Here is a 25,101-nt window from a genome sequence, read left to right on the forward strand (position 1 = left end):
GTCTTTAAGTAACCCTGCCTGGCTTTTACTCCTGACCTAGCAGAGATGAATGTCTTTCATCTCTCAAGTTTTTCTGGAGGGGTTCCTCTTCCTGCTCCTGCATGCTCAGGGTCAGTCCTGTGGTCAGTCCAACACAGCATAAGCTGGGCACTTCACTGGGAGAAGCTGCAAAAGATTTGGGCCTCCAGGGCTGCCACTGAGACAGCTTAAAGCTGAGCTGTGTGACAGTGAGAAAGAATAGATAGGGTGATAGAAAAACTCTGCCATGGCTTCAGACAATAAAGACTGTGTCTCTCTTGTGATGAATAATGGTTCTTTGTTTTATTCCTTAGATGACAGGGCTGTTAGAGCTGCTGAGAACTATCCCAGTGCTAAATATATGGGTGTGCAATAAAGGCTCTGCAATCCATGAACTGAGACTGAATGGATACTTGAGTGAATCATTTCGAGTACGATGAATTTCTGGAGCAGCTCACAGTGACAGGAGGTGGCAGGGCAGTATCCTGTAGGATGCTTTCCTTGCATGAGATGTAGCCCAGGTTTCATGGCTGCCAGTTTTTTTTCCTCAGGAGGCCTCTCTTGGCTATGTAAAGTTCCTCAATCCCAGTTTTGGCAACTAACCTCTAAAAAAAGGCATTTCAGATGGAGCTCCAGGGTTTGGTGCTGAGACACTGTCCAGATTTTTTATCAGAAATCCCAGAATCCCAATCCTAGCACACTCAGTGAGGATGCTGAAGCAGAAAACCTCAGGTTCAGCTACAGGCCAGGGCTGAGACCTCATCAGAACCCATGAGAAATTGAGGTCTGCTACAATAAGGAGGAAAATGCTGCACCTTCCTGCTGCATTGTCACCAGGCTGGAGGAAAAGGCGATGCACAGGTGTTGTTGTCGCTACCTGAAGTCACCTCTGAGTCCTGCCACATTAAACCTCCTTGAAATCAATGTAGCAGCAAGGATTTGAATTTCCATAATGTGGATTAGCACTTTTCTATTTTAGCTAATCCTTGCAGCCAGAAGCAAGAAGATCAGAGGACTTGGGGGAAAAAAATGGCCAGGAAGTTTGGAGTAGGAGTAAACCAAAGATGCCATTATTCCAGGGTTGAGGAATCATCTCACACCTCCAGGCAGGTGTGGATGAAGCTTTGGTGTCACAAGCTAATAGAGGACAAGTGTTTGTCCCTTGCCATGGCTGAAGGAGGCACAAGAGTCTGTGGGGGCCCCATGGGTGAGCTGCTGGTTGGGACTCAGCCCCTGCAGGGTCACCAAACTCCTGCCCTATGGAGACACGATCACAAAGATTTGCTGCAAATGAACTTTGTTCTCCAGAGCTGCCAGAATCTATTGACCAGCCTCTGTTTCCAAAAGGAGGGGAAAGTGGAAAAAGAGAAGGAAAAGAGAAATTCAGCTTTGCTGTTGAATAAATCATGAGCCATTGAGGGAGCTGTGAGTGTGCAGCAGGGGAGGGGCAGGGGCAGCGCAGAAATAAGGGGACAGAAATGTCATGCGAAAAATGAAGCACAGGAGGGGCCTGGCCATTGTGTGACACTCCTGGAAACTTGGAGAGTTGGTTGGTGGGAGGCCAAAGGATGTGTACAATGAAAGAGAGACACTCGAGTGGGCTGAAAATGCAAACAAATTGGGTAGCACAACGGAGGAGATAAATTATGCTCATAAAATAAACAATGGCTGAGTGACACTGGATAAGCAGTTACATATAATAACACCACTGTTTGTCCCAACCACCCTAATTGGGAGGCTGGGCAGCATCCGATGAAAACTCTGCATTGCACATTTTCCCCTTCTAATGAGGAAGATTTTCCCTCCCCCCTGGAAGCCTCCTCCCCCCAGTCCCATTTAGCAGCAGACTGAAAGGCCTGGTTTCATTCCACTTTCCCACAGCAAACTCATCCTGGCAGGAACTGCATTAAGGAGGACAAATAGAAAATGATAATAAATTGAGGATTTGCTCTTATTTCACCTTGTGACAAATCTATCCAGTGGGTGACTCAGGGAGGGTGATAAGAGCATGGACTGGGCTGCTGCTTTCCCTTTGGTGCTTGGTCATGTGGAAAATAACCCCATTCTAGCCCTCACTCAAAAGGGCTTTCCTTTAAAAATAATGCTTTTTAAAAGGCTCTGAATCCCTATTTACCCTGTTGGAGAGCCAGCAGCTCGCCTCCATCAAAGTGAACGTCACGGCTCTCATTTCATCATCCTCTTGGGCTGAGGGGAAAACAAAGGGCATGCAGCACCAAAAGTGAGGTGGTCAGTGCTGTCAGTGCCAGTGGGAGAATCTGGTAAACCTTAGAGGGTTTTCAGCATGATTCTGTATTGCTGATAAATCCCTGATGGGCATCTTTGGTTTTGCTGAGCTCCTCTCAAGTACAGCAGGAAACACAGCGGTGCAGGGGACACTGGGCATGAGAAAACCACAGTGACTTCCCCCACAGCCCTCTCACGCTGTGAATCCCAGAAAATCCACCCTGGAGCCCTGATTCCCAGCACTCAGACTATATTTTGCAGCAGAGCTGTGCTCTCACCCTTCCATGACTGCCCAGAGCAGATTGCAGTTCCCAAACTGCTCCATCACCCGTGTCAGAGGGGGGCACATCTTCAGTCTCAAATCGTGCCTAAACTTTTTGCTAGCTCTCTCTTTAGGTATTTACTTGATTAATCTGCTTGAGCACGTTGTGTGTCTCTGTTTTCTTGCTTTTATTCGAGGAAAATAGAGCTGGGGTTCTGCTCTGCAGCCTGCACTGCTCGTGGGGAGGTGCAGCTGAGGAAGAAGCCCAGGAGGTGCCCAGCCTTCCTCACCTCTGAGGAACTACGCTGAGGGTGCTGGTGACAGCTCAGAACTCATCTTTGATCACATAAAATTGGCTCTGCCTCCTGAAATGGCTGGAAAACTGGAATATATGGAATATGCCCTAGTTGGCATGCCTTAAAGGAGGCAAGGAAAGCCAGGGTTTTTACCAGGGTAATTGCTAAGGTAACGAATCAATTGCTTAAGTAGGACTGATTTTCTTCCAGAGAAGCAATCAGATGATGAAAATCAATAGTGATTGATTAGTTTTCTATCCACTTCTTAGAGGGAAGTTCTTTGTGGGGATTGTGGTTATTGGAAAATTCCTGCAATACCCCGAAAGCCTCTGACAGTCCCTGTTTTGAACAAAATCACTGTTTTCCTGTTTGTTCCCGTTTAAAACTCTTCCTGTCAGAAGCATTTTACTGGAACCAGAAGCTGAACTGCTAAATGTTTTTCTTGTCCAAAATACTATTTTCTTCCCAGTTCTTTTTTCATTTCATGCTCTGATGACAGACCTGGAAGTTTGCTGGTGCATTCATTAGGGGAGAGTTGGTCAGTATTTCTTCAGTGATATCTATTTTTCAGCTGAAAAAATGGCTACATCTTTTTTTCAACTATAATTTTTCATTTTGCCCTTTTTTTTTTTTAATATAAACACATTTTTGTGTTTTGGTTGGGTTTTTTTTTTTTGGGGCAAAGCACGAACATCAGTGTTACTGGTGATGATTAAAACCCAGCTGTCACAGTATGGGTCACTTTATATGATGATAGTGTGGATGATATGCAAACAAACCACTTGGCCTGTTTGCAGCCCAGCTCCTGAAATACCTCCAGCTTCTCATCTGGGGGATGCAGGCATGGGAACAGGGGGAGTTCACCTCCCTGTGCTGAGAATGTGACAGTGAAGGGAAAGGTGAGGGGTTAGAGTTGGTGCTGCTGTCATTATAAGAAGTTCCCAGCTTAAAATGCCACCTCTTTTTACCACCACGGGCAGGTAGGCGTCCAAAAAAACACAATGGCAGTGAAGATGCTCTTAGTGCTGAGGCAGAATTATTGGTTTGGAATGTCACAGAACGTTTTTGCAAGTCTTCAGCAATCCTCTGTGTAAAACGTGGTTGTTATTCCTAATTTCACTGCATAGATGGGAAGACAGAGAGTCCCCAGCTGTGCTGGAGGGCTTTGGTGGAAGGAGCAGGAGCAGGAGCTGCTGCCTGTGGCATTACAGGGGGCAAAAAGCATCATAAGGAGCTGCTGGTAGGTGGAAAGGGAGAGCTGCAAACTAATGGGAATTGCATCCCTTTGGCTTCATGTTGTCTCCTCCTAACACCCCCAAACTGACAGCTAGGTGCTAAGAGCACTTCTCGGTGTCGTGGTGAGGTGAGAAAGCCCTGCTTTGTGAAGAAAGGGTCCATTTGTACAGTAATTGCCATGGAAGTCTCTGGGTGACTGTGCTGTGTCCCCTCCTGCTTCAGGCTGATTAGGATGAGTTTTCCTTGGAGGAGCAAAGCTGCAGCAAGACGGTGGCAGATCCCAATTTCCTAGATTATTAATAATAACAATATCATTTTCTCTCTCTCCCCTATTTCTCACCCACCCTGTGCTTCCCTTTTAATGAATTCTCCTCTCTTGCTGTAGACTCTGCAGTGACACCAGCCTGATTTGTAATGTAAATAGGCAGCCCAGTGTAAAGGCGACCTGCAAGAGCACCGCAGGGCTCTAATTATAATTTTCATTAAATTCCTTCTGTTTACGAATATCCAAGCAATCTGGCATTGCAGCAGAAGCAAGAGGAAATTAAAGCAAAGCTACCACTTAGCTCCAGTGTCAGGGAGCAGGGCCCAGCTGTCGAGCAGAAACTGAAGCAAGGCTCCTCCAGACAAAGTTTTGAAGTTATTTCAGCTTTGGCATCTTTCCTCTCCGGAGCTTTTACCCCAGTTGCAGGGCTTGTGTGTTTTTCCTCCAGAAGATCTGGCTGGTGCAAGTGTTTCACGCGTGATCCATTTGTGACCTAATTAAGGGGATCAGCTGCTGGGGCTCCCAGTGCCATGTGCAGGAAGGAGCTGAGCTGGGGGTGCAGGGAGGGGACAGAGCAGGGACCTTGGGCTCACAAGGGTTCCTACAAAAGTCCAGCAGCACAGGGACCATTTTCCCCATGTGCTGGGAGCATCCTGAGGGCTGCTGTGACACAGAGCTGTGCAGAGGGTGGGGCTTTGCTGGCTGTGCTCCATGGCCACCAAAATACTTTCACCCTCATCTGCTGGATGAGAAAAAAGGGCTTCAGGTGGCTTTCTGCAGGTGTTTTGCCTTCTGCAGGTGTTTTGCCTTTTTGTCACTCAGGCCACAGCTGACCTTCCCTGAAGAGGAGGTGCTGCAGGTGCCAGCCGTGAGTTAGACTGGCAGGGGACACCAGTGAACATTTCTGTTCAGAAAGCCAAAAGCAGGGGGTGGTCTCGGTGTCACTTGGCCACTGTGAGTCTTTAGTCTTAGGCTGTGTGTGGACAGGACAGAGGGAAAACTGAGCTTGGCTTTTTGAGCCTGAAGCAAGAGTTACTGCTCCCCTGGGGGAACTGCCAGTGGTGTATTTACAGCCACAATTCTGCTTTGGGGTAAACAGCAGTGAAATAAAATTGCAGTTTGCAGTAAGTGCCTATAAAATAGCAAAGAGAGACAGAATTTTTTTCCTAAACTGGGTGAGTCCAGCTGGTGTCTCATGAGCTTTATACACACTGAGAGCTTTGGTCAGACCCCTGAATAATTTAAAGTCTTTCTAGTACACTTGAGAGTTCATGGGATCTCTGAGCTCTTCACACTCTGCTGCTCCCACACCCAGGAGACTCCAGAGGGCTGCATCAGGAGAAGACAGGCTGGGCAGGGCTGGCCAGCTTCAGGGCAGCCTTGTGCCTTCTGTGGCAGCCCTGTCGATGGTTTCCCTTCTCTGTTAGCTAAGCAGATGATGCCTAGGATAGCAGGTCAAAAGGATATAGGTTATATTCCCTAGACACAACAACCCCTTGGCTAATTTTCAAGTATTTCCACTTTTTCCCTGCATCCTTTTCATGGGAACAAGCCCAAACTTCAGATAGCCTTCATGGCTGAGCAGAGGCGGGGATCACACAATAAAAAGCCCTGTTGGTAGGGAATAAATCTCTCTATTAGAAAATTAAATTCCTGCTGATCTCCAGCACTGCTCTGCCTCACAGCCTTTGGAGTGTTTAGATGGGTTCATAACTGCTAGCAGATCTCCAGAGGGAAATGGCTGCTGAGTTAATGGCACACATTTAATATATATTATTTCATGCAACAGGGAAATTTGTGCTCCTGGTGGGAGAGGTTTCCCCCAGAGCTGAAGCTGTCAGCCACACCAGGATGCTATTCAGGGGAGCAGCTGGGATGTTTGCCCAGGATCAGCAGCGTGAGGTGGGATAAGATAGCTCAGAAAGTTTTCAACAGATGAGGGAAAACCAGGAGTGTGGAGCCTGAGCATCTGGGTGATAAAAATATCAGTCACTTGTTGAAGAAACTCACTGGGTTTTATGTCTGTGGCAAATGCAGTCACATCCCCTTCACCCCAGTGCCTCCTCTCTCTGTCCCAGAGCTGGAGACTCAAAGCTGAGCCATGAAACTGAGGGAGAAGAAGAACACTGGAGGGGCTTAGGGGAGAACACTATGGGCACAACAGATGAATTTAATTATGTTTGGGCAACTTAGGTTGGAGTGTTGACGTAGGTTGCAAATAAAACAAGTTTGTCATTCCTGTCAGAGTGCTTTTCTGCCTGGGTCACAAAGGCACCTGCTTGTTAATTTAGCCTGATTGCTGCTCTCAGCAATCAGCAATCACAGCAGAGCTGAGGTGCCCCCAGGAGACACAGGCAGGAGCACGGGGAGCACAGCTCCAGTGCTGCCTGCACCCCTGGGCTCAGAGCCCCAGGGGGAGGTGGGAGCCATAAAACCAAACAGGCCAGAGGCTGTGAGGGGTACAGAGCACAAGCCTCATCAGACTGGCCCTGATTTGGGAGTTTAGGCAATCCAGAGCAATAATTTTCCTGAAGCATTCCTCCTCGGAAGCAGTCTTTTTCCCAGGAGCTGGATTCTGAGCACCATTCAGAACCTCAGTTAATTCACTGTCTTGCTGACCACCCTGCTGAGAAGGTTGTGGATCAGGAGAGAGCACCTGTGGATGTGCCATGGGCTGTGGTGCCTTGCTAAGAAAAGTAATGCCAGCTCCTGATGTTTTGCCAGTTCCATGGCACAATCCAACACTTGGAGTAAAAAGGCTTAAGAGATTTGTTGGGATGTGTGCCTCAAATTGTTCCAGGGAGGGTTTAGAGTGGATATGAGGAACAATTTCTTCACCAAAAGGGTTGTCAAGCATTGGAACAGGCTGCCCAGGGCAGTGTTGGAGTCACTATTCGTGGGGGGATTTAAAAGGTGTTCAAATGTGGCACCTGGGGACATGGGTTAGTGCTGGGCTTGGCAGTGCTGAGAGAACAATTGGACTCAATGATCTCAGAGGGCTTTTCCAGCCTAAAGGATCCCATGATTCTGTTGTTCATGGCCCATGTGTTCAGCTGAGCAGAGCTGGTGGTTTAAGATGCACTCAGGAACCCTCAGTCCCTCTGAAGCCAGAGCCTCAGCTCCAGACACAACCAGCCTTCTGCACTGCTCAGTGCCAGTCTCATCCCTTCTGTTTAGCAGGATTGTGCCTTCCCCGGAATGCTAAGCAGCATTTGGGCATGTGGGACTGAGTAATGACATATCTTTGCAGCTCAGATGTTTCTGGGAGGCTTTGGCAGCAGAAAGCTCAGGGCTCAAGGTCCCAGCAGTGGCATTCCTGAGAGTGTCACTGCTCACACACAAAATGATGCTGGGAGGGGAGAACTCAGAGCTCAGAGGTGCCAGGCCATGGGGGAATGAGGAGAGGGCTCAGCACTGGCATGGTTAACAGCAGCATGCTCCAGGCTTCAGCAGAGAAATTGTGATGAACACAGGGAGGGTTTTACACCTGCCCGGGCTCTGCACAGGATGGTTCTGGGCTGGGAGAAGTCCTGATCCTTGGATGTGGCACAAGGCAGCCTAAAAGTTGTGTTTGCTGGAGAGCTGCAGGGAGTGACCTGGTGTGGGACCATGCTGGGGACTTGCCCTGCTGCCCCGTGGGGCCCTTTGGCTGGGCCAGCACAGTCACCAGTTTTCCTCTGAAATATAAATGACTTCAGGCTATCAGCCCTGCTCTTGGAGGCCTCTCTAATGTCTGTGTGAACAGAAGAGGTTTCAGCAGCTTCTGGGGAGAAAACAGACCGGAGGAGCAGAGAATGGGGCACATTGTGCACCGTGGCCAGAGTGACCAGAGCTGCCTGAGAGACCAAGTGACAAACAGAGACCTCCTGTGCAATTAGTCTCTTGACCTCTGTGGTGGGGAGAGGGATGCTGGGAAAGGAGCTGTGGATCACAAGGCCCCAAGGAAGGTTTCCTTGACAACACTTACTGAAGAAAAATGAGATTTCATGAATGCAGCGGGTGTGAGCACGTGAGAGGCTGACTTTGGGAGAGACAAGGACGTGGCACCTCGCACAACCAGCCCCTCCGTTTGGGGATGGGAAGTAATGGCTCACTGAGCTGCTTTTCCAGATAAACTTAATTAAAGAGCTATTGCAACCATTCATATTTATTTAGAGGTGCAGCCACTGTGGTAAAAGTAGACATTGTTTAATTGTTTTTCTACTCACAGAATCTTCTCTGCACTGGCGCAGAAGGGATTTTTTTTGCTCACTTGTGATAGTCTCAGCACACAGCAGCTTGGGTTTAGGATTCTTTAGTTCTAGCATTGTCCCAGCATTTACAAAGTCAAAGGAATTATACAGAAAGCTGTGTAGAATTAAACATTATATCATAATAATACCAAGATATTAATAATAATAAACAGCAGACAGGTCTTTTGTATTGCCAAACTTAAACCATGTGGAAGAATGAAAAAAAAAAGATATTTGTGTTCAAAACCTAAATAGATATATTTTTCAAATTATACAATCTGAGACTTTTTAATTTCTTCCTGCTGTTTCAGGTAGCAGGATGTAAATTTCCATCATAGGGGTCATGGCACTGAGACACTGCCCTGAGCTTGAGCCATCACACCCCATGGCCAAAATACCTCAGGAAACCAGTGCAGGGTTTTGCTCAAGAAAAGGCCTTTTCCAGTGAAAGCTGTGATGGTGTTTGCACAGCAGACAAAGAAAGAGCATCTTAAAAAGCGAAGGCACTTGGCAGGAAATCAAAGCCTGGATCAGGGCATTGGGATCAGCCAGGAGCCAGAACATCCCAGCAGTGCAGGGGGAACCCAGGGCTGCAGCTGGGGTCTCTTGCTGGGTTCAGGCTGGAGAGAAAGGACACACAGGGGGTTAAGTGGCAAATTTAGTCCCAGCTGAAGCTGGAGCAGGAGCAAGAGCTGGAGCTGCTGTGTCCTCGCAGCACTGAGACACAAGGAGCAGCAAAGGAGTTTTCAGGTTGTTTTCTTATAGGTCAAGTGGAAAATTGCCTGGGTTTCTGGGTAAAACATTTTTTCTTCTCTTTTTTGTTCTTTTGTTGATTTTTTTTTTTTTTTTTAGTAGGATCAGCCTTTCCTATTTGTTCCCTTTATTGCCCGCTTGGATATTTATTTCTAGTATTTCATTTTGAAGCTTAACTTGGAAAGGTGAAAAGCAGGTTTGCTTACAGAAACAGATACAAATGGATGTGTGACTGTACCTGTTGTGGGGTTTTCTGAGCACCTTTCCTGTGTCTGGATGAGTCACATCAATGTGTCTTGAGACTGAGATTTTTTCTTTTGTGTCCCAATTGATTTCAGAAATGCAGTGAAAGACACAGATACAAACCAAATAAGATTAAAGGCTTTAAAAGCTTAATAAATTAAGAAGGGCAAATCTAGCTGATAACATGGCTTTGATAGTAGGCTATAAAGGACAGGGAGTTAAGGAATTACAGGTACCTGACTGTTCAGCAGCATCCCTTCCTCCTCAGCAGTATGGGGGCACAGGGGAACAGGTTGGACTCTCCAGCTTATCAGCAGGAGAGGAGCAACAGAAGACAAAGTTGAGGGGATAGAAAGGATTTGAGGGACTGGAATTTAAACAAGCACCCCCAGGCCATGCTGAACCAGCTTGGAGTGTCCTGCTGGCAGTGACACCTCCAGTGACACTGTCCTGCAGAGCCACTGGAATGGTTTGAACCCCCAGTGAGAAACTGTCCCATGTTTTGAAATGTTTTCTAGGACTTTTTTGCTGTTTTGCTGTGGGCACTCCTCCAGCTCAGGTACAGCTTCCCTCTCTGGAGAAGTTTTATGGTGTGATGCCGCTGAGCATGTCCAGAACTCTCTGTGTGTGGGCTATGGGATGGGCTCCACGAGCTGCAGAACATCCCTCTGCCTTTCAGCTCTCCCCCAGCTGTATAAATGAGTGATGGCCCAAGAGAGAGCTTTGGCTTGTGTCGTTTGCCTGGCTAACAATTGCTTCACGTGGTTATTTGCTACTCCAGTTTCACTCAGATCAGCAGAAATGGGGTTTATTTCAGGAGAGAAAATTCTGCCACAACTCTTCTGATTTTAGTGCTGCAATAAATCATTTAATTTAAAGAATGAAAGGTAAAAGTATACTATGGGTTAGAGAAGCAAAAGGAGCAGAAGGAATCCTGGTTTTAATAAGAACAGTCATAAAGAAGAAAAAGTTGTCCTCTCTGATGGAAAGGTCCTGTCAGCTTTGAGTGGGTTGAAACCTGTGCCACAATCTGTGACATTTCTCTTTACAACCAGTATCTCTGGAATATAATAGGCTTTCTCAATAGGACACTGTGAATCATTGTAAGGAACGCCACAGCGAGGATATTGCTGTGCACAAACCTGGCAGCACATGAGAAAGATGGCATTTCCCTGCTCAGCAAGGGGCACCCAGAGAGGGGACAGACAGATCAGGGCAAACCCTGACCCTGCCATCTCTGAGCAGGACTGCAGGGACCAGGGCTGAAGGACAATGTGACGTTCTTCACATGGCAACCCCAAATCAAGGCCAGCTCAGCCCCAGCATCAGCCCTGTTTGCCTGCAAATCTCAACAGCATTTTGGGGGTAAGCTGTGCACACAGACCTGCAGTGTAATGAGTGAAATGGGTGTTTATCCATTTGTTTTCAGCAAATATTTCCTTCTTTATGGTAAGTTCCTGAGGGAACAGGGGGAAGCTCAGGATAACTTCAGGCTGCATTTCCAATGGCTGGATTGCAGCACAGACTCACTCCCTGCCTGTCATTAAAACAGTGTTGGAGTTTCATCAGTAGCATTTGCTTGTCACCAGCATGTTTTACAGAAAATCAGAATTTTTTTTTAATAGATGAGGAAACAGCTTGTGTGAGCTCACACATCCCACATCCCCTCTCCTTCCCTGAGCCAGCAGATGGGCACAGCCCATCTCTGGAGCAGCTGAGATGCCTGCAGCTCCCAGGTACACAAAACCAGTTTAATAATGCTGGCAAGGTGGCACAAGAAAGTGAATGAGGATGGAAAGAACCTGGAGACTAGGGAGGTGAGGGAGAAGGAAGTATGGCGTGAAGATAATTTTTGGGGTTATGGGGAAAAATCCAGAGACTTCTCAAAGAGCTGTGCCCAAATCTGAAGTTGTGTAGATTGGCAGGTCCATCTCCAGGGTGATCATTTATCTGTCACTTACAGCCCAATCTCTTCCTGGTGCAAACAAACCAGGAAACATCACGAGGCTGTGGCAGGATAAACTTATACAGCCCTAATGACAAATACTTGTGGAGTAGAATGGAGAAGAAAACACTCCTGCAGACATGGACTGCCCTGATTCTGGAGTGGAGAGCTCATGGCAGACGGCTGGGTAGGAGGATCTGTGCTCATCCTGATTTTCAGAGCCTGCAGGCAGGAGGGGAGGCTGGGCAGGTACCTCAGTGAGCACTCCATTGTGTCCCCGGGCTGGGTGAGGCTCTCCCACTCCTTCTGGAGCACACAAAGCCAATTAAATGCCTGATTGGATGAAGCAGTCACAGTCAAGGGGCTCACTGCCAGCCAGTCAGGATCCCAAATGTCCCAGTGTCACTAAGGTATGTGCGCTAATCCCTCCTGAAGGATTAAGGGTTTAACCTGTGGCTGATGTGGCAAACCTGCTGTGCTGGGGGAGCAGCGCTGGCCCCGCAGCCCCTCCGTGGCCACAGCATCTCCAGGTGCTTCAGAGGATCAGAGGGGGCTGCTTCTAAGGGAAGATTATTTGGCAGAAGAGAGAGATTTGGTGACTGCCTCCATTCCTTTCCCACTCTCTGTCCTTCTTTACTTGGGAATAAGATACTGTAGAGGGAAAGCTGCCTACCCCCTCCCTGACTGATTGCCCTTAACCACAGATTCCTTTGAAATACAGATTTTTATTGAACTTTCAAAGCAGTGTTGGGAATTGCAATACCTTCCTAGCCCAAGAGAGGTGTGAAGGCAATTTCCCCACTGAGCCAGGAAGAAGGAGGAATAATGGCCATTTAATTGATGTGGCTTCTCTCATCCTGGGGCTTGAGAGGAACCTGCAGCCACTCACATCCTTAAATCTTTAAGCCATCACAGAAGCACTGCTGCTTAGATCCCAGCCAGGAAAAGGTGTCACATAGCTGATTACACACAGCAGACCAGGATTACTCATTGTTAGTGCCTGATTAGGAGTCAAATTAATATTGACTGTCGATAGTAAATTGTAATTATTTATTTAGCCAAGAGTAAATATGAAATGTCATAATGCAATCCCAATGGCCTACTGTGATAATTAAACATACTTTCAAATCTTGTGCTGACAAGGAAGACACACGTCCATGGAGGGGCTTGCACTGTGTTAATAAAGACAAAAAAAGAGAAGATCTCTCCATGCAAGGCTGTGCACAGCAGAAAAACCTGCATTAGCAGTTTTTCCCTAGACTCACTATATTTCTCCTATAGATATATCATTTAAAGGCTGTGGGCATGCAAAGGCCAGCAAGCAATTGCATTGTGCTCTGTCAGCTGCACAGAGGCTCAGGGCCAGGGGACCAGGTGTTGTGTGATACACAGATGATGGTTACAGGTAAAATGCACATCTTTATGCAGGTGTGGTTTGAAAATCAGCCCCAGCACTGCCACAGTGATGGAGTTTTATGTCTAGAACACAGTACTAGCCTTGAACCACGTTATTAGTGCTGGAGAGGAGCACAGCCTGTCCTGGAAAACTGATGTGTTGGCAGAATTTCCTTACTGGTGGCAACATTTTCTGAGGGGCAAAGGTGGAGGAGAGAGTTTCCTCCTCTCCCTCACTTTGATGGATGTGTGCTGGAGAGCAGAGACAGAGGAGGTGTCAGGAATGATGGAGTGATGCTGAAGGCTCTGACAAATGAGCTCTAGAAAGTTACACTGGCATCTTTGTGAACGTATTTCACGTTCAGGATTTAAGATGTTGCCATCCCTCTGCTCCCCTCTGTCCTCTGCCCGCAGTGCACACCACAGAGGAATGCCCCACACAGCACTGGGGCTCAGCCATCAGAGGAGCTGGGATGGGGGCACAGGGGAAGGGGGATGTGTCAACAAGCCTTGTGTCCTACTGACCTGGTTCAGAGGCAGCAAATTGCTTTGGGAACAGATTCCCACCTTCAGCTGCCGCAGGGCTTTGCTCAGGGAGCGTGCGAAGACCTTGAGCACAAACACCGCGGGTGCAGACTGTAACTCCCTTTGTCCTTCTCCCTCCCAGCTCGCTGCACTAGAGAGGCAAGTGTTCGACTTCCTGGGCTACCAGTGGGCCCCAATCCTCGCCAACTTCCTGCACATCATCATCGTCATCCTGGGGCTCTTCGGCACCATCCAGTACCGGCCTCGCTACATCGTGGTGGTGAGTGACACCTTGGTGACACAGCACCCACGGCTGTGCCCTGCGGGATGTGCCACCAGAGGGGGGACACAGCAAAGCCTGTTGGTTTTTACCAGTGTTACTGAACGGGACTGCCTTGGCTTGCCTGGTCCCTGCTGCTGAACCAAGCAGGGCACCTGTGGAGTTTTCAGCCCAGAGGCGCTCTGGCTCGCTGTGAGCACGTGGGGACAAATCCAGGCACGTCCCGAGCTCCAGTGCTCACGGCTGGGGCTTGCTGTTGAGGATCACTCCTCAGGCCTCCCTGTGCTGGAGAAACCCTTTAAGGCAGTGGTGAAGAAGGAGTCAGTCCTCATGGAGGGTTTAATCCGGAGTTTTTATTCTGGGCCGCATGGCCTCTGAATGCAGTAACAGCCCCACAAGAACCCCCTGTGCATGGTGTGCCCGTCCTTTTACCCAGGGGAGATGGGGAAGGGGGAACCAAGACCACCAGCCAGGTATGGGGGGACACCTGGATGAGCCAATGGCCCCCCAGGGGGTGGAGAGCATCCTTTGAACCTGCCAATCACTCGGTGCTCCCCTGGAATTTCTGGGTTGCTAGACAGTGCCCAGCAGGAGTCAGGGTGGGGAAGGGAGAGGTGATTGACACCCCACCTGGGGAAGGAAACTTCAGGGAGAAACCAGGGAAACTGTGGCACACCATGACAACACACCGCAGCAAAAGCCCCTGGGAGATCAGGCAGGAGCCCTGTTCTAGCAGGAGGGCCTGGCTGTGCTCAGGAAGCTGCTTGTGCCAAGCTGGGGATGTTTCAGATTGTTCTTTCTGTGCTGAGGGAGCCCTGCCCAAACGCTGCCCAGCACAGAGGGAGGGTGAGGGGCTGGACAAATGCAGCACAGAAACTCCTCCATCCCTCCAGACTGCTGCCCCTGTGTGGCTTTTCAGGCAAGAGAGCATCTGAATATGGAACACAGGAAGAGAAAGAGGATTCCAGTGCTGACTCAGGGCATTCCACTGCCCCCAGCTAGAGCACACATACATCAATATAAATATAAATATAAATATATATATATATATACACACACACATCATCATTCCAGTCACTTTCTAATGTTTATTGCTTCTCTCTCCCCAACCCCATTCCTTCCCAGTATGCCATCTGGACTGCAGTCTGGGTCACCTGGAACATCTTCATCATCTGCTTTTACTTAGAAGTGGGAGGGCTCTCAAAGGTGAGTGCCAGGCTCTGCAGCCAAGGGGGAGCAGCTGCCAGGGGAGGGGAGGCTGGCAGGGCTGGGGGCTGCCTGGGAGCAGGTCCTGCCCTCCTGCCTGTGGAGGGGGCTGCTTTGTCAAGGATGGGGAATGCTGCTGCTTGTGTGGGAAGCTGAGGAGCCACTGTTGATTTCTGGAGCTCTTGGTTGGTTGGTGCAGGTGGTGGCTGCACTAAACCCTGCCCTCACAGCAGGTGGAGTGCATTTGCTTTCAGAGGTGAGAGCAGGGCTGGCAGGAGAGCCATCCTGGGGGAAGAGGGGGTTTGAGGGCTGGTTCCCAGCAGTGATGCAGAGGAGGGCTAGGACATCACCAGATTGCAGCTGATCCTCTTGGGATCTGAGCCCACCTTGGCAAGAAGGTGTGTGATGGAGGGGAGGGCCCTCGTGCAGCACTGAGCGTGGCCCTCCTGCCAGCCTGTCCAGGGAAGGGCTGCAGCAGGGGCTGGCTGGGTTCACCTGACCCAAGGACTTTGCTGGAACTCTACACCTGACCCTCTCTTGATATTTTTGTGCCTCCCAGTCCTGCTGAAGACCTGCTGCATTTCAGTCCCCAGCAGCAGGGATAAACGCCTGGTTGTTGCCACAACAGGTAAAATATTTCCTGTTGTACCTTTGGGGAGAAGCTCCTCTGTCTGCTGAACAGAGAACATCCCTCCCCAGGGGGATCTGGCTCATCTCCTTGGGATGGCTTCCCTGCCTCATTTCTTCCTTTTTAAGTACAGTGGTAGTTACTCATGGCTGCTGGCCAGGTTGTTTTGAGTTAATATGCAAAGCTCTTTGAAGACTAGATTAGCTGAGTATTGCTGTCTGCCTAATGAGGGGTGAGTCAGAAATAATAAAAATTGGAGGCAGGCCCTAAATTAAGCCTGAGCTGTAAGCAATGAATTATGAGTGTTGCTGTAACACAGCAGACTGAGATTTTGGGATGCAGGTTCATTTCAGAGCACTCCACATCTGGCCTAAATTCCAGGTCGTGCATTGGAGTTGCAGTCATAATTGGAATTGCCCTGTGGTTTTATCAGGCCTACAGCAAGTCAGGAGTGGCAGCTTAAATCCTTTGCAGATAAGAAAATGTGACTTCCTAATGTCTCAATTCATCTTCACTTCCCCTCTCAATTAACTCCATAAACTTTGAGGGAGTTCTGCCCAAAACAGTGATTATTCATAGTCTGAAATCTCAGCCTGAGATGATCTCGATGTTGGCTGTGACCAACTGAAAAAAAGAACTTTATGTAACTGTTTAAATGCTCCCTTCTGCAGAGAAAATGTTGGCTTGATAAACTGCTCTGGGAGCTTCTCAGAGCCAGTGTTTGCTTCCAGCCAGCTGGATACTCGTGTTTGCTAATCCCAGCCTGCAGTGCAACATGTCAGGTTGCTGTTCTGCAGTTCAAACAACACCACAAACTCCTTTTGTGCCACAGAGGAGCTTCACCTGGTAACCTTGCTCTGTGCTGGGGCTCATTTTAGCCAAGCCAGCACACAGAGAGGCTTTATTTAGCCTACAGGGTGACACTTGTCACTGGGGACATTTTTTATAGAGTTGGGCTGCAGTGTAAGTTGTTACTGACTCAGTGGACTTTCCTCTCAGGCTGCAATGAGAAATTAGTTCATTTAATGGCAGCCAGCAAAACCAAGAGAGAATTTGTGCTTGTTTGGCTGTAAAGTAGTTGACAGCCTTGCCTCTGTTCTTAATGAGTTATTCTCACTTTAAAAAGCTGTTTTGTAAGGAAAACTAATGATGCTGCTTTCCATCCTCCTCCACTTTCACTGAAGTAATTTGGGTCTTTGTAGTGGCAAAACAAATCTTCACTTCCACAAGAGACCAAAAGATGCACCTGGAGAAGGAGCTGAGGTTTCTCTAGGACACTTCACAGGCTGGGCTCTCCTGCTGCATCTCTGGAAACCTGATCCAAAGGCAGCAGGTGTTTTATTGATGTCAGTCATGGGATCAGACCCCAGAAGGACATCTGGGCTTGGCTGTACAAGTGTTGGGCAAGGGCAGGGCACTGTCAGCTGGGAGTGGATGGCAGCAGGGCTGCAGGTACCTCTGTGTGCCCCCAGGGCCCTCAGGAGGAGGCTGCCCTACACTTCTGACCAGAAGCCAAAGTCAAAGCTCATCATGAGCCTGGCAGTGGGCAGGGAAACTGCAAATATTGGAAGAAGAGCTTTGGTGGAGGGCGGCTGATGGAGCTGGTCTGGTAAACATGAACTCATTAACTACTAGGCTAAGCATGAGCACACTGGGGAGTGCTTGGACAGGGTTGTGCAAGTCCCTGAAGGTGCTGAGAGCTCTGCAGGTCTTCAGGGTGCTGTTTGCTGTGTGGCTGCTGCTGAGCCTGGGGGAGTGGGAGAGTGGCACTCCTGCCAGCCCTGCACTGACCCTGCTGGGCTCTGACAAGGGCAGCCTGCCAGGGCAGGCTCTGTCAGCAGCTTATTTACAGTGAGAGAATGCAGAAAGGGCAGGGGACTGGAGAGAAAGGAGTTTGTTGACTTGGTGCCTGGTAATGACAGCCCAGAGCAGCTGAGACAGGGGATAACTCAGGTGGGGTGAGAAAGGACAGAAAGGATTCAAGTGTTTCTCATTTAACAGATTTTAGAGAAGCCCAGGGAACTGAAAAGATGATGAAGCAGTTATGTGCACTCATTGCAAACAATTCTTTGTGCTCTGCTGCCTGGGCCTGATTTTGCAGTGGTGAAGGTATACAGGATGGGAGCAGGGAAGTGCTGTTCACAAGAGCAGGGATGTTGTTGTTGTGCCCCCCTTGCATTGGGTGCCTGGCTGATCCAATGAACAGAAACCAGGGACCCCACGGTCCCCTGCCAGCCCATGAGTGATTGGGCAAAGGGGTTGAGACAATCTCTCAGTTATAAATTCCAGGTCATCAGTAGAAAAAGGGCTGGTAGGTGCAGTTTGGCTGTTGCTTTCCCTTACCAAGGAATTGTTCTCTGCTGCATCTTTCCTCCACTTCTCACCCTCTCTTTCCTCCTGTCTTTCACATCTCTTGAAGGGCTCCTTTATCCTCCAGGTTATTCCAGCATGTCCCTTCCATGTCTCCTGGCCATGGAATTGCTGAGGATGCTGTTCTGGTCAGCCCTGCTCAGGGGAGTTGTAACTAATTACTAACCTGCTACCAATCACTAGTTATACTGATTTTTTTTTTAATTTATGATGAAAATGTATTTTACTGATCACTGAATCTATTCCCTACTTCTTGGAGGAGCTAAACTGACTTGATTTCTGTCTTTCTATCCTGCCAGGGATTTGTATCTTGGAATCTTTCCTTAGCAGGAGTAAGAGTGTGAAATATGGCCCAGCAGAACTTCCTTGGGTGGCCAGACACAGGTGGATCAGCACAAGTGTCTGAGGAAGCCCTTCCCCTGCTGCTGGAAGGGCCTCCCCAAGCACACAGCCCATGCCAGCTTTCCTGGAAGGGCTCTGCCAGGGAGCAGGCGAGTGCTGGAGCAGCCTGGATTTGCAGGGCTGATTCTCAGCCCTGGCAGGAGGTGGTGATGTGCTCTGAGCAGCTTCTGGCAGCCTTGCCTTGCTCTGCCCATCCTCCTGAGCACACTTGCAGCTCCAAGTGCTGTGCCACTGCTCCGTGGTGGGGCTCACAGCCCAATTTCCAGGTTGCTGTTCCTCCTCCTGTCCCATCTCCCTCTTTTCCCGTGTCCATCTGGCCATTTGGGTGGGTGAATTGCTGGGAGCTAGCTCTGCAGTTTGCAGGCTGGGTTTGCAATAATATGTTAAGCTTCTCCCTGTCTACTCGAGCGTGAAACACATCCCTCCTTCAACCCCTCAGTCTGAGTTAATTATTAAAATCCTGCTGTTAAGACATATGAGCATATGTCTGTCCAGCTGCCATGCTGACTGACTCTTCATCATCTACTTGAGAAATGTTCAGAGAGGTTTGAGGAACTGGTGTCCTGTATTTCAATGTATTCCTTTGTCTTTTCCCTCTGGAGTTATTCTTGAATGATGATTTCTATTTTTTTTTTCATCCTTCCTTTATATTCTCTCTTATCTATGCATTGCTTTGATCTGAATCCAGAGTCGTGGTGGTCTAAATCTCCTCTTGAAATGGAAGCAGCCCTTGTGAGTCAAACAGGGGTTATTTGTATTTCAGAGAATCTGGGTGGCATCTTGGGATGACTTTGTACCTGGTTAAAGTGCCAGGAGGATGGATAAATTCATGTGTATGTAAAACTGTCCCTCAGCTCCTTCTGAATGTAGAACTTGGAAGCCTGGGATTCGGCTTTGAATGCTCTGGCATTGTCAACAAGCCCACTTAGAGACACTGGGAGTGTTTCTCTGTGTCTCAAGGTGATGCAGGACTGAAAGATGAACATTATATTTCCTATTTTAATAAGAAATGTTTCCATCTAAAAAGATTTGAAGTGATTCTGCTGTCAGGCTCTGGTGGCTCCCAAACGAGGTTCAGTTTATTCCAGGGCTGTCCTAGCATGGTTTTGCCTGATAATTAAGGAAATTTGGGGGAGGCAGTTCAGAAGGCTGTTAACAACAAGAAATAAAACCATCTCTGATAGTGTCCCTGAGAAAACAATTTCAGAACAGCTTTCAGGCAGCTATTTTAGCACAGGCACGCAGCTGGCTCCGTGGGTGTTGGAGGTAGGTGTGAGTTTCCCGTGGGCCACGCTGGGGAAAACAGGCTCTGGGAAATGTAGGTGCTGCAGTTTCAGTGCTCTTGTCTTCCCTCTCACCCTGGTGGCAAGCGGGTGCTGCAGCAGTTCGGAGGGAGATGTGATTTTTTGGCTGGCCTGCTCAGAGAAGGAGCTTGGGTCGCTGCTGGTCAGTGTTTCCCCCAGGCTGGGGGTTAAGGAGGCAGTGAAAGCCCTGGCAAGGGATGAGGAGGGGCCCGTCACACACAGATCCCTTCCCTGCAGCAGGGCTGGCTCGCTGCTGGGGCTGATGAACATCTCCCAGCCCACATTCCACTTCTGGGAGCATTTCAGTGTGTTTAGATTTTAAATGCATCGCAGAAAGCTTTTGGGAAACAGCTGTTCCCTAAACCTTCTTAAAACGGGCTTTTTTCTCCTGATTTTTGTGTGCTGTTCTATTCATGGTCGCTTTTCTCCAACTGTATTCTCACAAACGAAGCTGGCAAACCACAGGAGACATCCTGGAGTTGTTTATGTAGTCTCCCAGCAAGCTCTGAGCAACGGGAGGTCAATTAAGGGTTTTTCTTGAGTGCTCTTTTTATTGTGCCCCATCACACAGGTATCCCCCGAGGGCATCCAGCCGGGGACACGGGCAAAGGAACAGCTCTGCTTTGCATGTTGAGACCCTCTCATGCTGCCCTTGCTCCAGACAGGTGCTGGTTCAGGAGGGTGGCTCTGGGCACAGACATTCCCTGATCCCAGTGTGCAATCAGTATTCACTTTACATCTGTGAGCTGGATGGCTCCTGAGCTGGAGGCATTGTGGTGCTTTTAGAAGCCAAATGTGCTCCGTTTTGCCAATCTGCTCTTCACTGATGTAGAACTTTTTAATTTTTTTTTTCCTTCTTTTTTTTTTGCTCAGAGCTGGAGTGTGATTGCAGACAAAAAGCTGGTTAGGACCTCCTGTTCCTCCACCTGCCCACCTCCAGCCACACCTGCTCTGCTTTTTCAGGCTGAATTTACAAGTTCAGCAGCAAAGTTAAGGCAGAGCCAAATCTCTGAAGGCTGACAAAAGGGAGATTCTAGAAGGAAAGCAGCCTGTTTCTTGCCTTGCCAAACACACACTGATGCCTCTGTAAGGAGCAGGGAGGACACTGAGGGCTCTGCATCAGTGAGGCAGAAGGTTTGGGAAGGCACCATCTGTGAGCTGGGAGAGGGAAGCCCTGGGGACTGAGAGTAGATCCTGTGGTGCCCTGGGGAGCAGCTTTGGTTCAGTGCTAATGGGGGGAGCCCCAGGCAAGGAAACAGGAATTCACTTGGGGAGGTTTCTTTCTGTTTGTTTGTGGGGGTTTGTTTTGTTTTTTTGAGAAAGATGTTTGCTTCTTTCCCCAGCCAAAGCAGCGAGTGCCTTGTGAGAGGGAGAAGAGCCCAGCCTGGAGGCCTGGCTTTGGCTGGGGAAAATCCATCAGCCTCATAACACCCAAACTTGGGGGAAAAAGAGCAAGCTTTGCAGAAAAGCTGGGATTTGGTGCCTTCCTGAGCTATGTGTGGGCCACTGAAGGGTGAAGCCCGGCAGAGGGCTAAACTCCCAACTGTTCATGGAGTTTTTCCCATTGTCTTTGCTGCCCCAGTGCCACTCTCCATCCCTGTGCCCTCCTCCATCTCCTGCCCAGCCCATGCCATCTGCTGTGGTGATTATGTCAGGAGCTTGGCAGCTGTCTTCTCGCTTAATTGTCCACATTTCTCAGCACGTGCTTCCTGCAGCAGATTGGGATGAGGGCTCTGCAGGCTGGTTTGGGGTGTCTGTGGTGGACAGAGGGTCCCCACACGAGGTGCAGAGCGGGGCAGTTCAGGCTGTTCTCTGGCTGGCATTCAGGTTCCTGCCCCTGTGACTCGAGTCTGGCCTTTTTTCAGTGTCTGTTTTATATCTGCAGGACTGACTGGCTTGGCTCCTGTGCTGGCTGTGGAGTCAGGCCCTCCCTCTGGAGGGTAATTTGGAGCAGGGGCTTGGATAAGCTGCTCTGAATCTGTTTTTTCTTTTGACTCTTTGGGGAGCTGACACAAAGGAGCTGCCATGTGAGGTTTTCCATGTTGGGAAGTGTGAATACCCCAAGCTCTGACTGCTGCTGTTCTGGGAGCCACAGCTCCCACAGCTTTCCTCCTGGGACTGTGCAGGACCCTGGCACGAGCAGTGTGAAATAGTTTATGGATAGGTGCTAAAACCTTTAGTAATTGGTAGGTGATGTGTGGATATCCAGCATTCACCCCTCTCTGTAGAGATACAGATTCTCTGCCTTCAAATTTTTTAATCTGTTCTTCAGAATAAAACTTCCAACCCCTTGCCTTGTTTTGTGGTCAAAAGGAATTGTTGATTCTGCATCAAAGTGACTTGAGAGGCCTTCAGGGGCAGCCAGCACTTGGCACTCATCCATGAAGGGTTGCAGCTGTTCAGCCAGTCCTGAGTTTGTCTTTTACCTTTGCCATGTCCTGCAAGCTCAAAATCCCAAAGCTCCTCTGAGTGTTCCTATAAATATTGAGCTTTTCTCAAGTGAGAGTGTGGTCATTTTTAAATAAGCACCTGGCTGCACACCAAAGCCCTGCACTCCTTGTGTGGCATTTCACTCTGTAACCCCCTCAACTGGTGTAAAGTACTTACCTAGGAATGAGAAGGGACCAAAACAAAAAGCCTCTCAAAGGAAAGTTGATAAGAAATTGCAGGGGAGGAGTTCACAAGAAGCTGCAGTCAGCACTGTGAGCTCAGCTGGGCTGGGTAAGCTGATAGGAGCTGCAGAAGCACCAGACATGGAGAGTGTGGAAGGAAATCAGGTAAAAACGGTACAGGACCTTGTCAGGTTAAAAGCTAGGAAGAGAGGAAGATCTGTTGGGTTTTGAAACTCACTTTGGGGTCACGAAGTTCATATTTTCCAGGTGCTTGTGTTGATTCCTATGCTGGGAAGAGCCTGGCAGGACACTGAGTGCTGCCTTGTTTACCTTTTTCCTCCAGAGTTACAGGGTTCATCTCCCAAACCCAAAACTTGAGGGTTCTTTTCTGGATGAAGAAACCAGTAGCAAAATGTTCTTGGGTCTGCAGCCCGTGTCCAAACTGTGCTGCTACAGAATGGTGAAATGGATTTTTTGCAGGGCTGCCTCAGGAATGGTTCTGCCCACAGCAGCCTGGCTGGGACACGTGTTTACATTAGATAACAGGAGGAAATTCTTCCCTGTGGGGCTGGGGAGGCCTGGCACAGGGTGCCCAGAGAAGCTGTGGCTGCTCCATGCCTGGAAGTGTTCAAGGCCAGGCTGGACAGGGCTTGGAGCAACCTGGGATCCTGGAAGGTTCTTTAAGGTCCCTTCCAAGACAACCCATTCTAATATTCTATGAAGGAATATCAAGCCATTGTGTTTTGATCTGTGCTAGCATTTTTGGGGAGTGGGGATCTCAGAAAGGAAGTTTTCCATTGATTTAATATGACGTCCATCTGTCAGCGTGTGGTTGCAAGCAGTATGTAGTGCAGGCTGGATATATCTAGTCAGTGCCCAGCATGTCTCAGTCCATAGAGACATTTTTATCATAGGATTATTGTACTTTATATGATTGATTGAAAGACAATAGAATATGATATTACCCAAGACTTAGAGAGGAGGTGTACATTCACCCCAATGTTTTTCCCTTTTTTCTTTGTATTAATAACTAAAAATAGGAACTTTTTTTTTGATAAGCTGCTCTGAGTCTGGTTTTCCTTTTGCCTCTATGGGGAGCTGACACAAAGGAGCTGCCGTGTGAGGCTGCCACTCTCAGAGTAAACAGAGCTCTCTTTGCAACTTCTCCCTTTAGGACAGCGAGCTCCTGACATTCAACATCTCCCGGCACCAGTCCTGGTGGAGTGAAAATGGCCCTGGCTGTGTGAGGAAGGAGGCTTCAATGTCTGGCATCAAGGGGCTGGATAACCATTCCTACATCTCTGTCATCGGCTGTGCCCTGGAGTACCGCTACATCGAGGTCATGCACAGCTCCTTCCAGATCCTCATCGCGGTGAGTGCCTCGCCAGGGGAGCAGCTCCTCAGGAGGTGCTGCTTTGGGTCTGCTCTTTTCCAGGCACAGAGTGTTTTCCAGCACTTTTTGTATTGCCTGATTGCTGCAAATGTGTTTTGTTGGATTGTTCTGCTGTTTTCTCTTACGAAAAGTACTGCTTGAAACGGTTGGAAATGGGTATCAGCAGCCTGATGCCTGAAGTAATGCATCTGTGCACCCTACAGTAACAAAGGGTTCTGAATCCCTGTTGGGCTGAGGGAATTCATGTTTTGACAAGGGCAGAGACCCTTCTGGAGGAGGGTGAAGAGAAAAAGTTTTGACAGCACAAGAGGAAATGGCATCAAATTGCACTGGGGAGGTTTAGTTTGGATACTGGGGACAATTTCTGCACATAAAGGGTTGTAAAGCACTGGAACAGACTGCTCAGGGAAGAGGTGGAGCCATCACACCTGGAAGTGTTCAAAAAATGTGTGGATATAGCACTTGACATGGTTTAGGGATGAACGTGGTGGTGATGCTGGGTTGATGATTGACTTGATCTTAAAAGGCTTCTTCCAACCTTAACTCCATGTTTCTGTGGAGGATAGCTCTTACTCCCCATGGCTCAGTGATGGGTGGTGGAGCACATACCTGCACATTTGTTGTGAACAATCTCCAGAAAATGAAATCAACTTTTAGGAGGCAGTAGGCAGCTTATTTTCCTTCTGCTGATATCCAAGATACATTCCCTAAACGCTTTCATCCACTCTTTCCTCATCACAGCCTTCCTCAGGCTTTTGAAAGTACTCTGTAAAAATGCAGTGTCCTTAACGTTCACTGTTAATTGTTTCTCACTTTTCTGTGAAATTTACTGAAACAAAATATCCATTGTGCCCCTCACTTCAGTGCTGCTCTTGCATTTTGTAGCCCCCATCTCTAATCTCCTTTGGGTTGTTACTTTGGGGTTAATGGCTTTAGGTAAAAACATGAACTGGAGAACCATTCACATTTTGGCTTTCAGTTTTGGCTTAAAAAAGAAAGGCACTTTGCCCTGTTTGAATGCTGGAGGATAGCAGGGATTTTTCACGTTTCTGGAGTGCCAAGTACGTCTCTGCACGTTTTTGGTACTGTCCTGAGCCTGCATTTCCCATTAGCTGGGCTGGTCTGTGTGACCCAGGGAGCTGCAGGGCAGGGGAGGGCTCAGGCCCCTTTCCTGCTGTGCCACAGAGGAGAGGCAGAGGCAGAAGCTCCAGTTTCCTGACTTGGATGAGCTCCCTGGCACGTGTGCTGGCTGTTAATATTCCCGCAGTTCTCCTTCGGGCCAAACGATCTGCATGAATCCGTCTGAGAGCTGCTGCCATGCCCCTGTGTGAGGAAGGCAAACCTGTGTGCACAGCAGAATACAGCCTGGTGTCTTTTAGAGAGGGCTTTTAGGTGGAACAGCATTGGTGCTGTACCTGAGTTTGGTGAAACAAGGGCAGACTTTGCAGTCATAACATCTCCTTTTAAACACAGACTGAGAAGAGGTTTCTCA

The 25,101-nt window shown here is 48.7% G+C and overlaps 1 protein-coding gene across 2 annotated transcripts in view; it reads left to right on the forward strand.

The window, feature by feature from the left end:
- The window catches only part of NKAIN4 (sodium/potassium transporting ATPase interacting 4), a 50,814-nt gene that overhangs the window by 10,810 nt on the left and 14,903 nt on the right, over window positions 1-25,101 (forward strand). For both annotated transcript variants that reach the window (XR_005956052.1, XM_041478521.1), the window contains exons 2-4: window positions 13,557-13,694; window positions 14,820-14,900; window positions 23,391-23,588. Coding sequence is in view for 1 of the 2 variants with exons in the window: in XM_041478521.1 (XP_041334455.1) it covers window positions 13,557-13,694; window positions 14,820-14,900; window positions 23,391-23,588 (417 nt within the window). In the remaining variant the exon portion in view is untranslated. The remainder of the gene's footprint in view (window positions 1-13,556; window positions 13,695-14,819; window positions 14,901-23,390; window positions 23,589-25,101) is intronic.

The sequence above is a fragment of the Pyrgilauda ruficollis genome, unplaced genomic scaffold, assembly GCF_017590135.1.
Source record: "Pyrgilauda ruficollis isolate IOZ18807 unplaced genomic scaffold, ASM1759013v1 scaffold45, whole genome shotgun sequence".
NCBI lineage: Eukaryota > Metazoa > Chordata > Aves > Passeriformes > Passeridae > Pyrgilauda > Pyrgilauda ruficollis.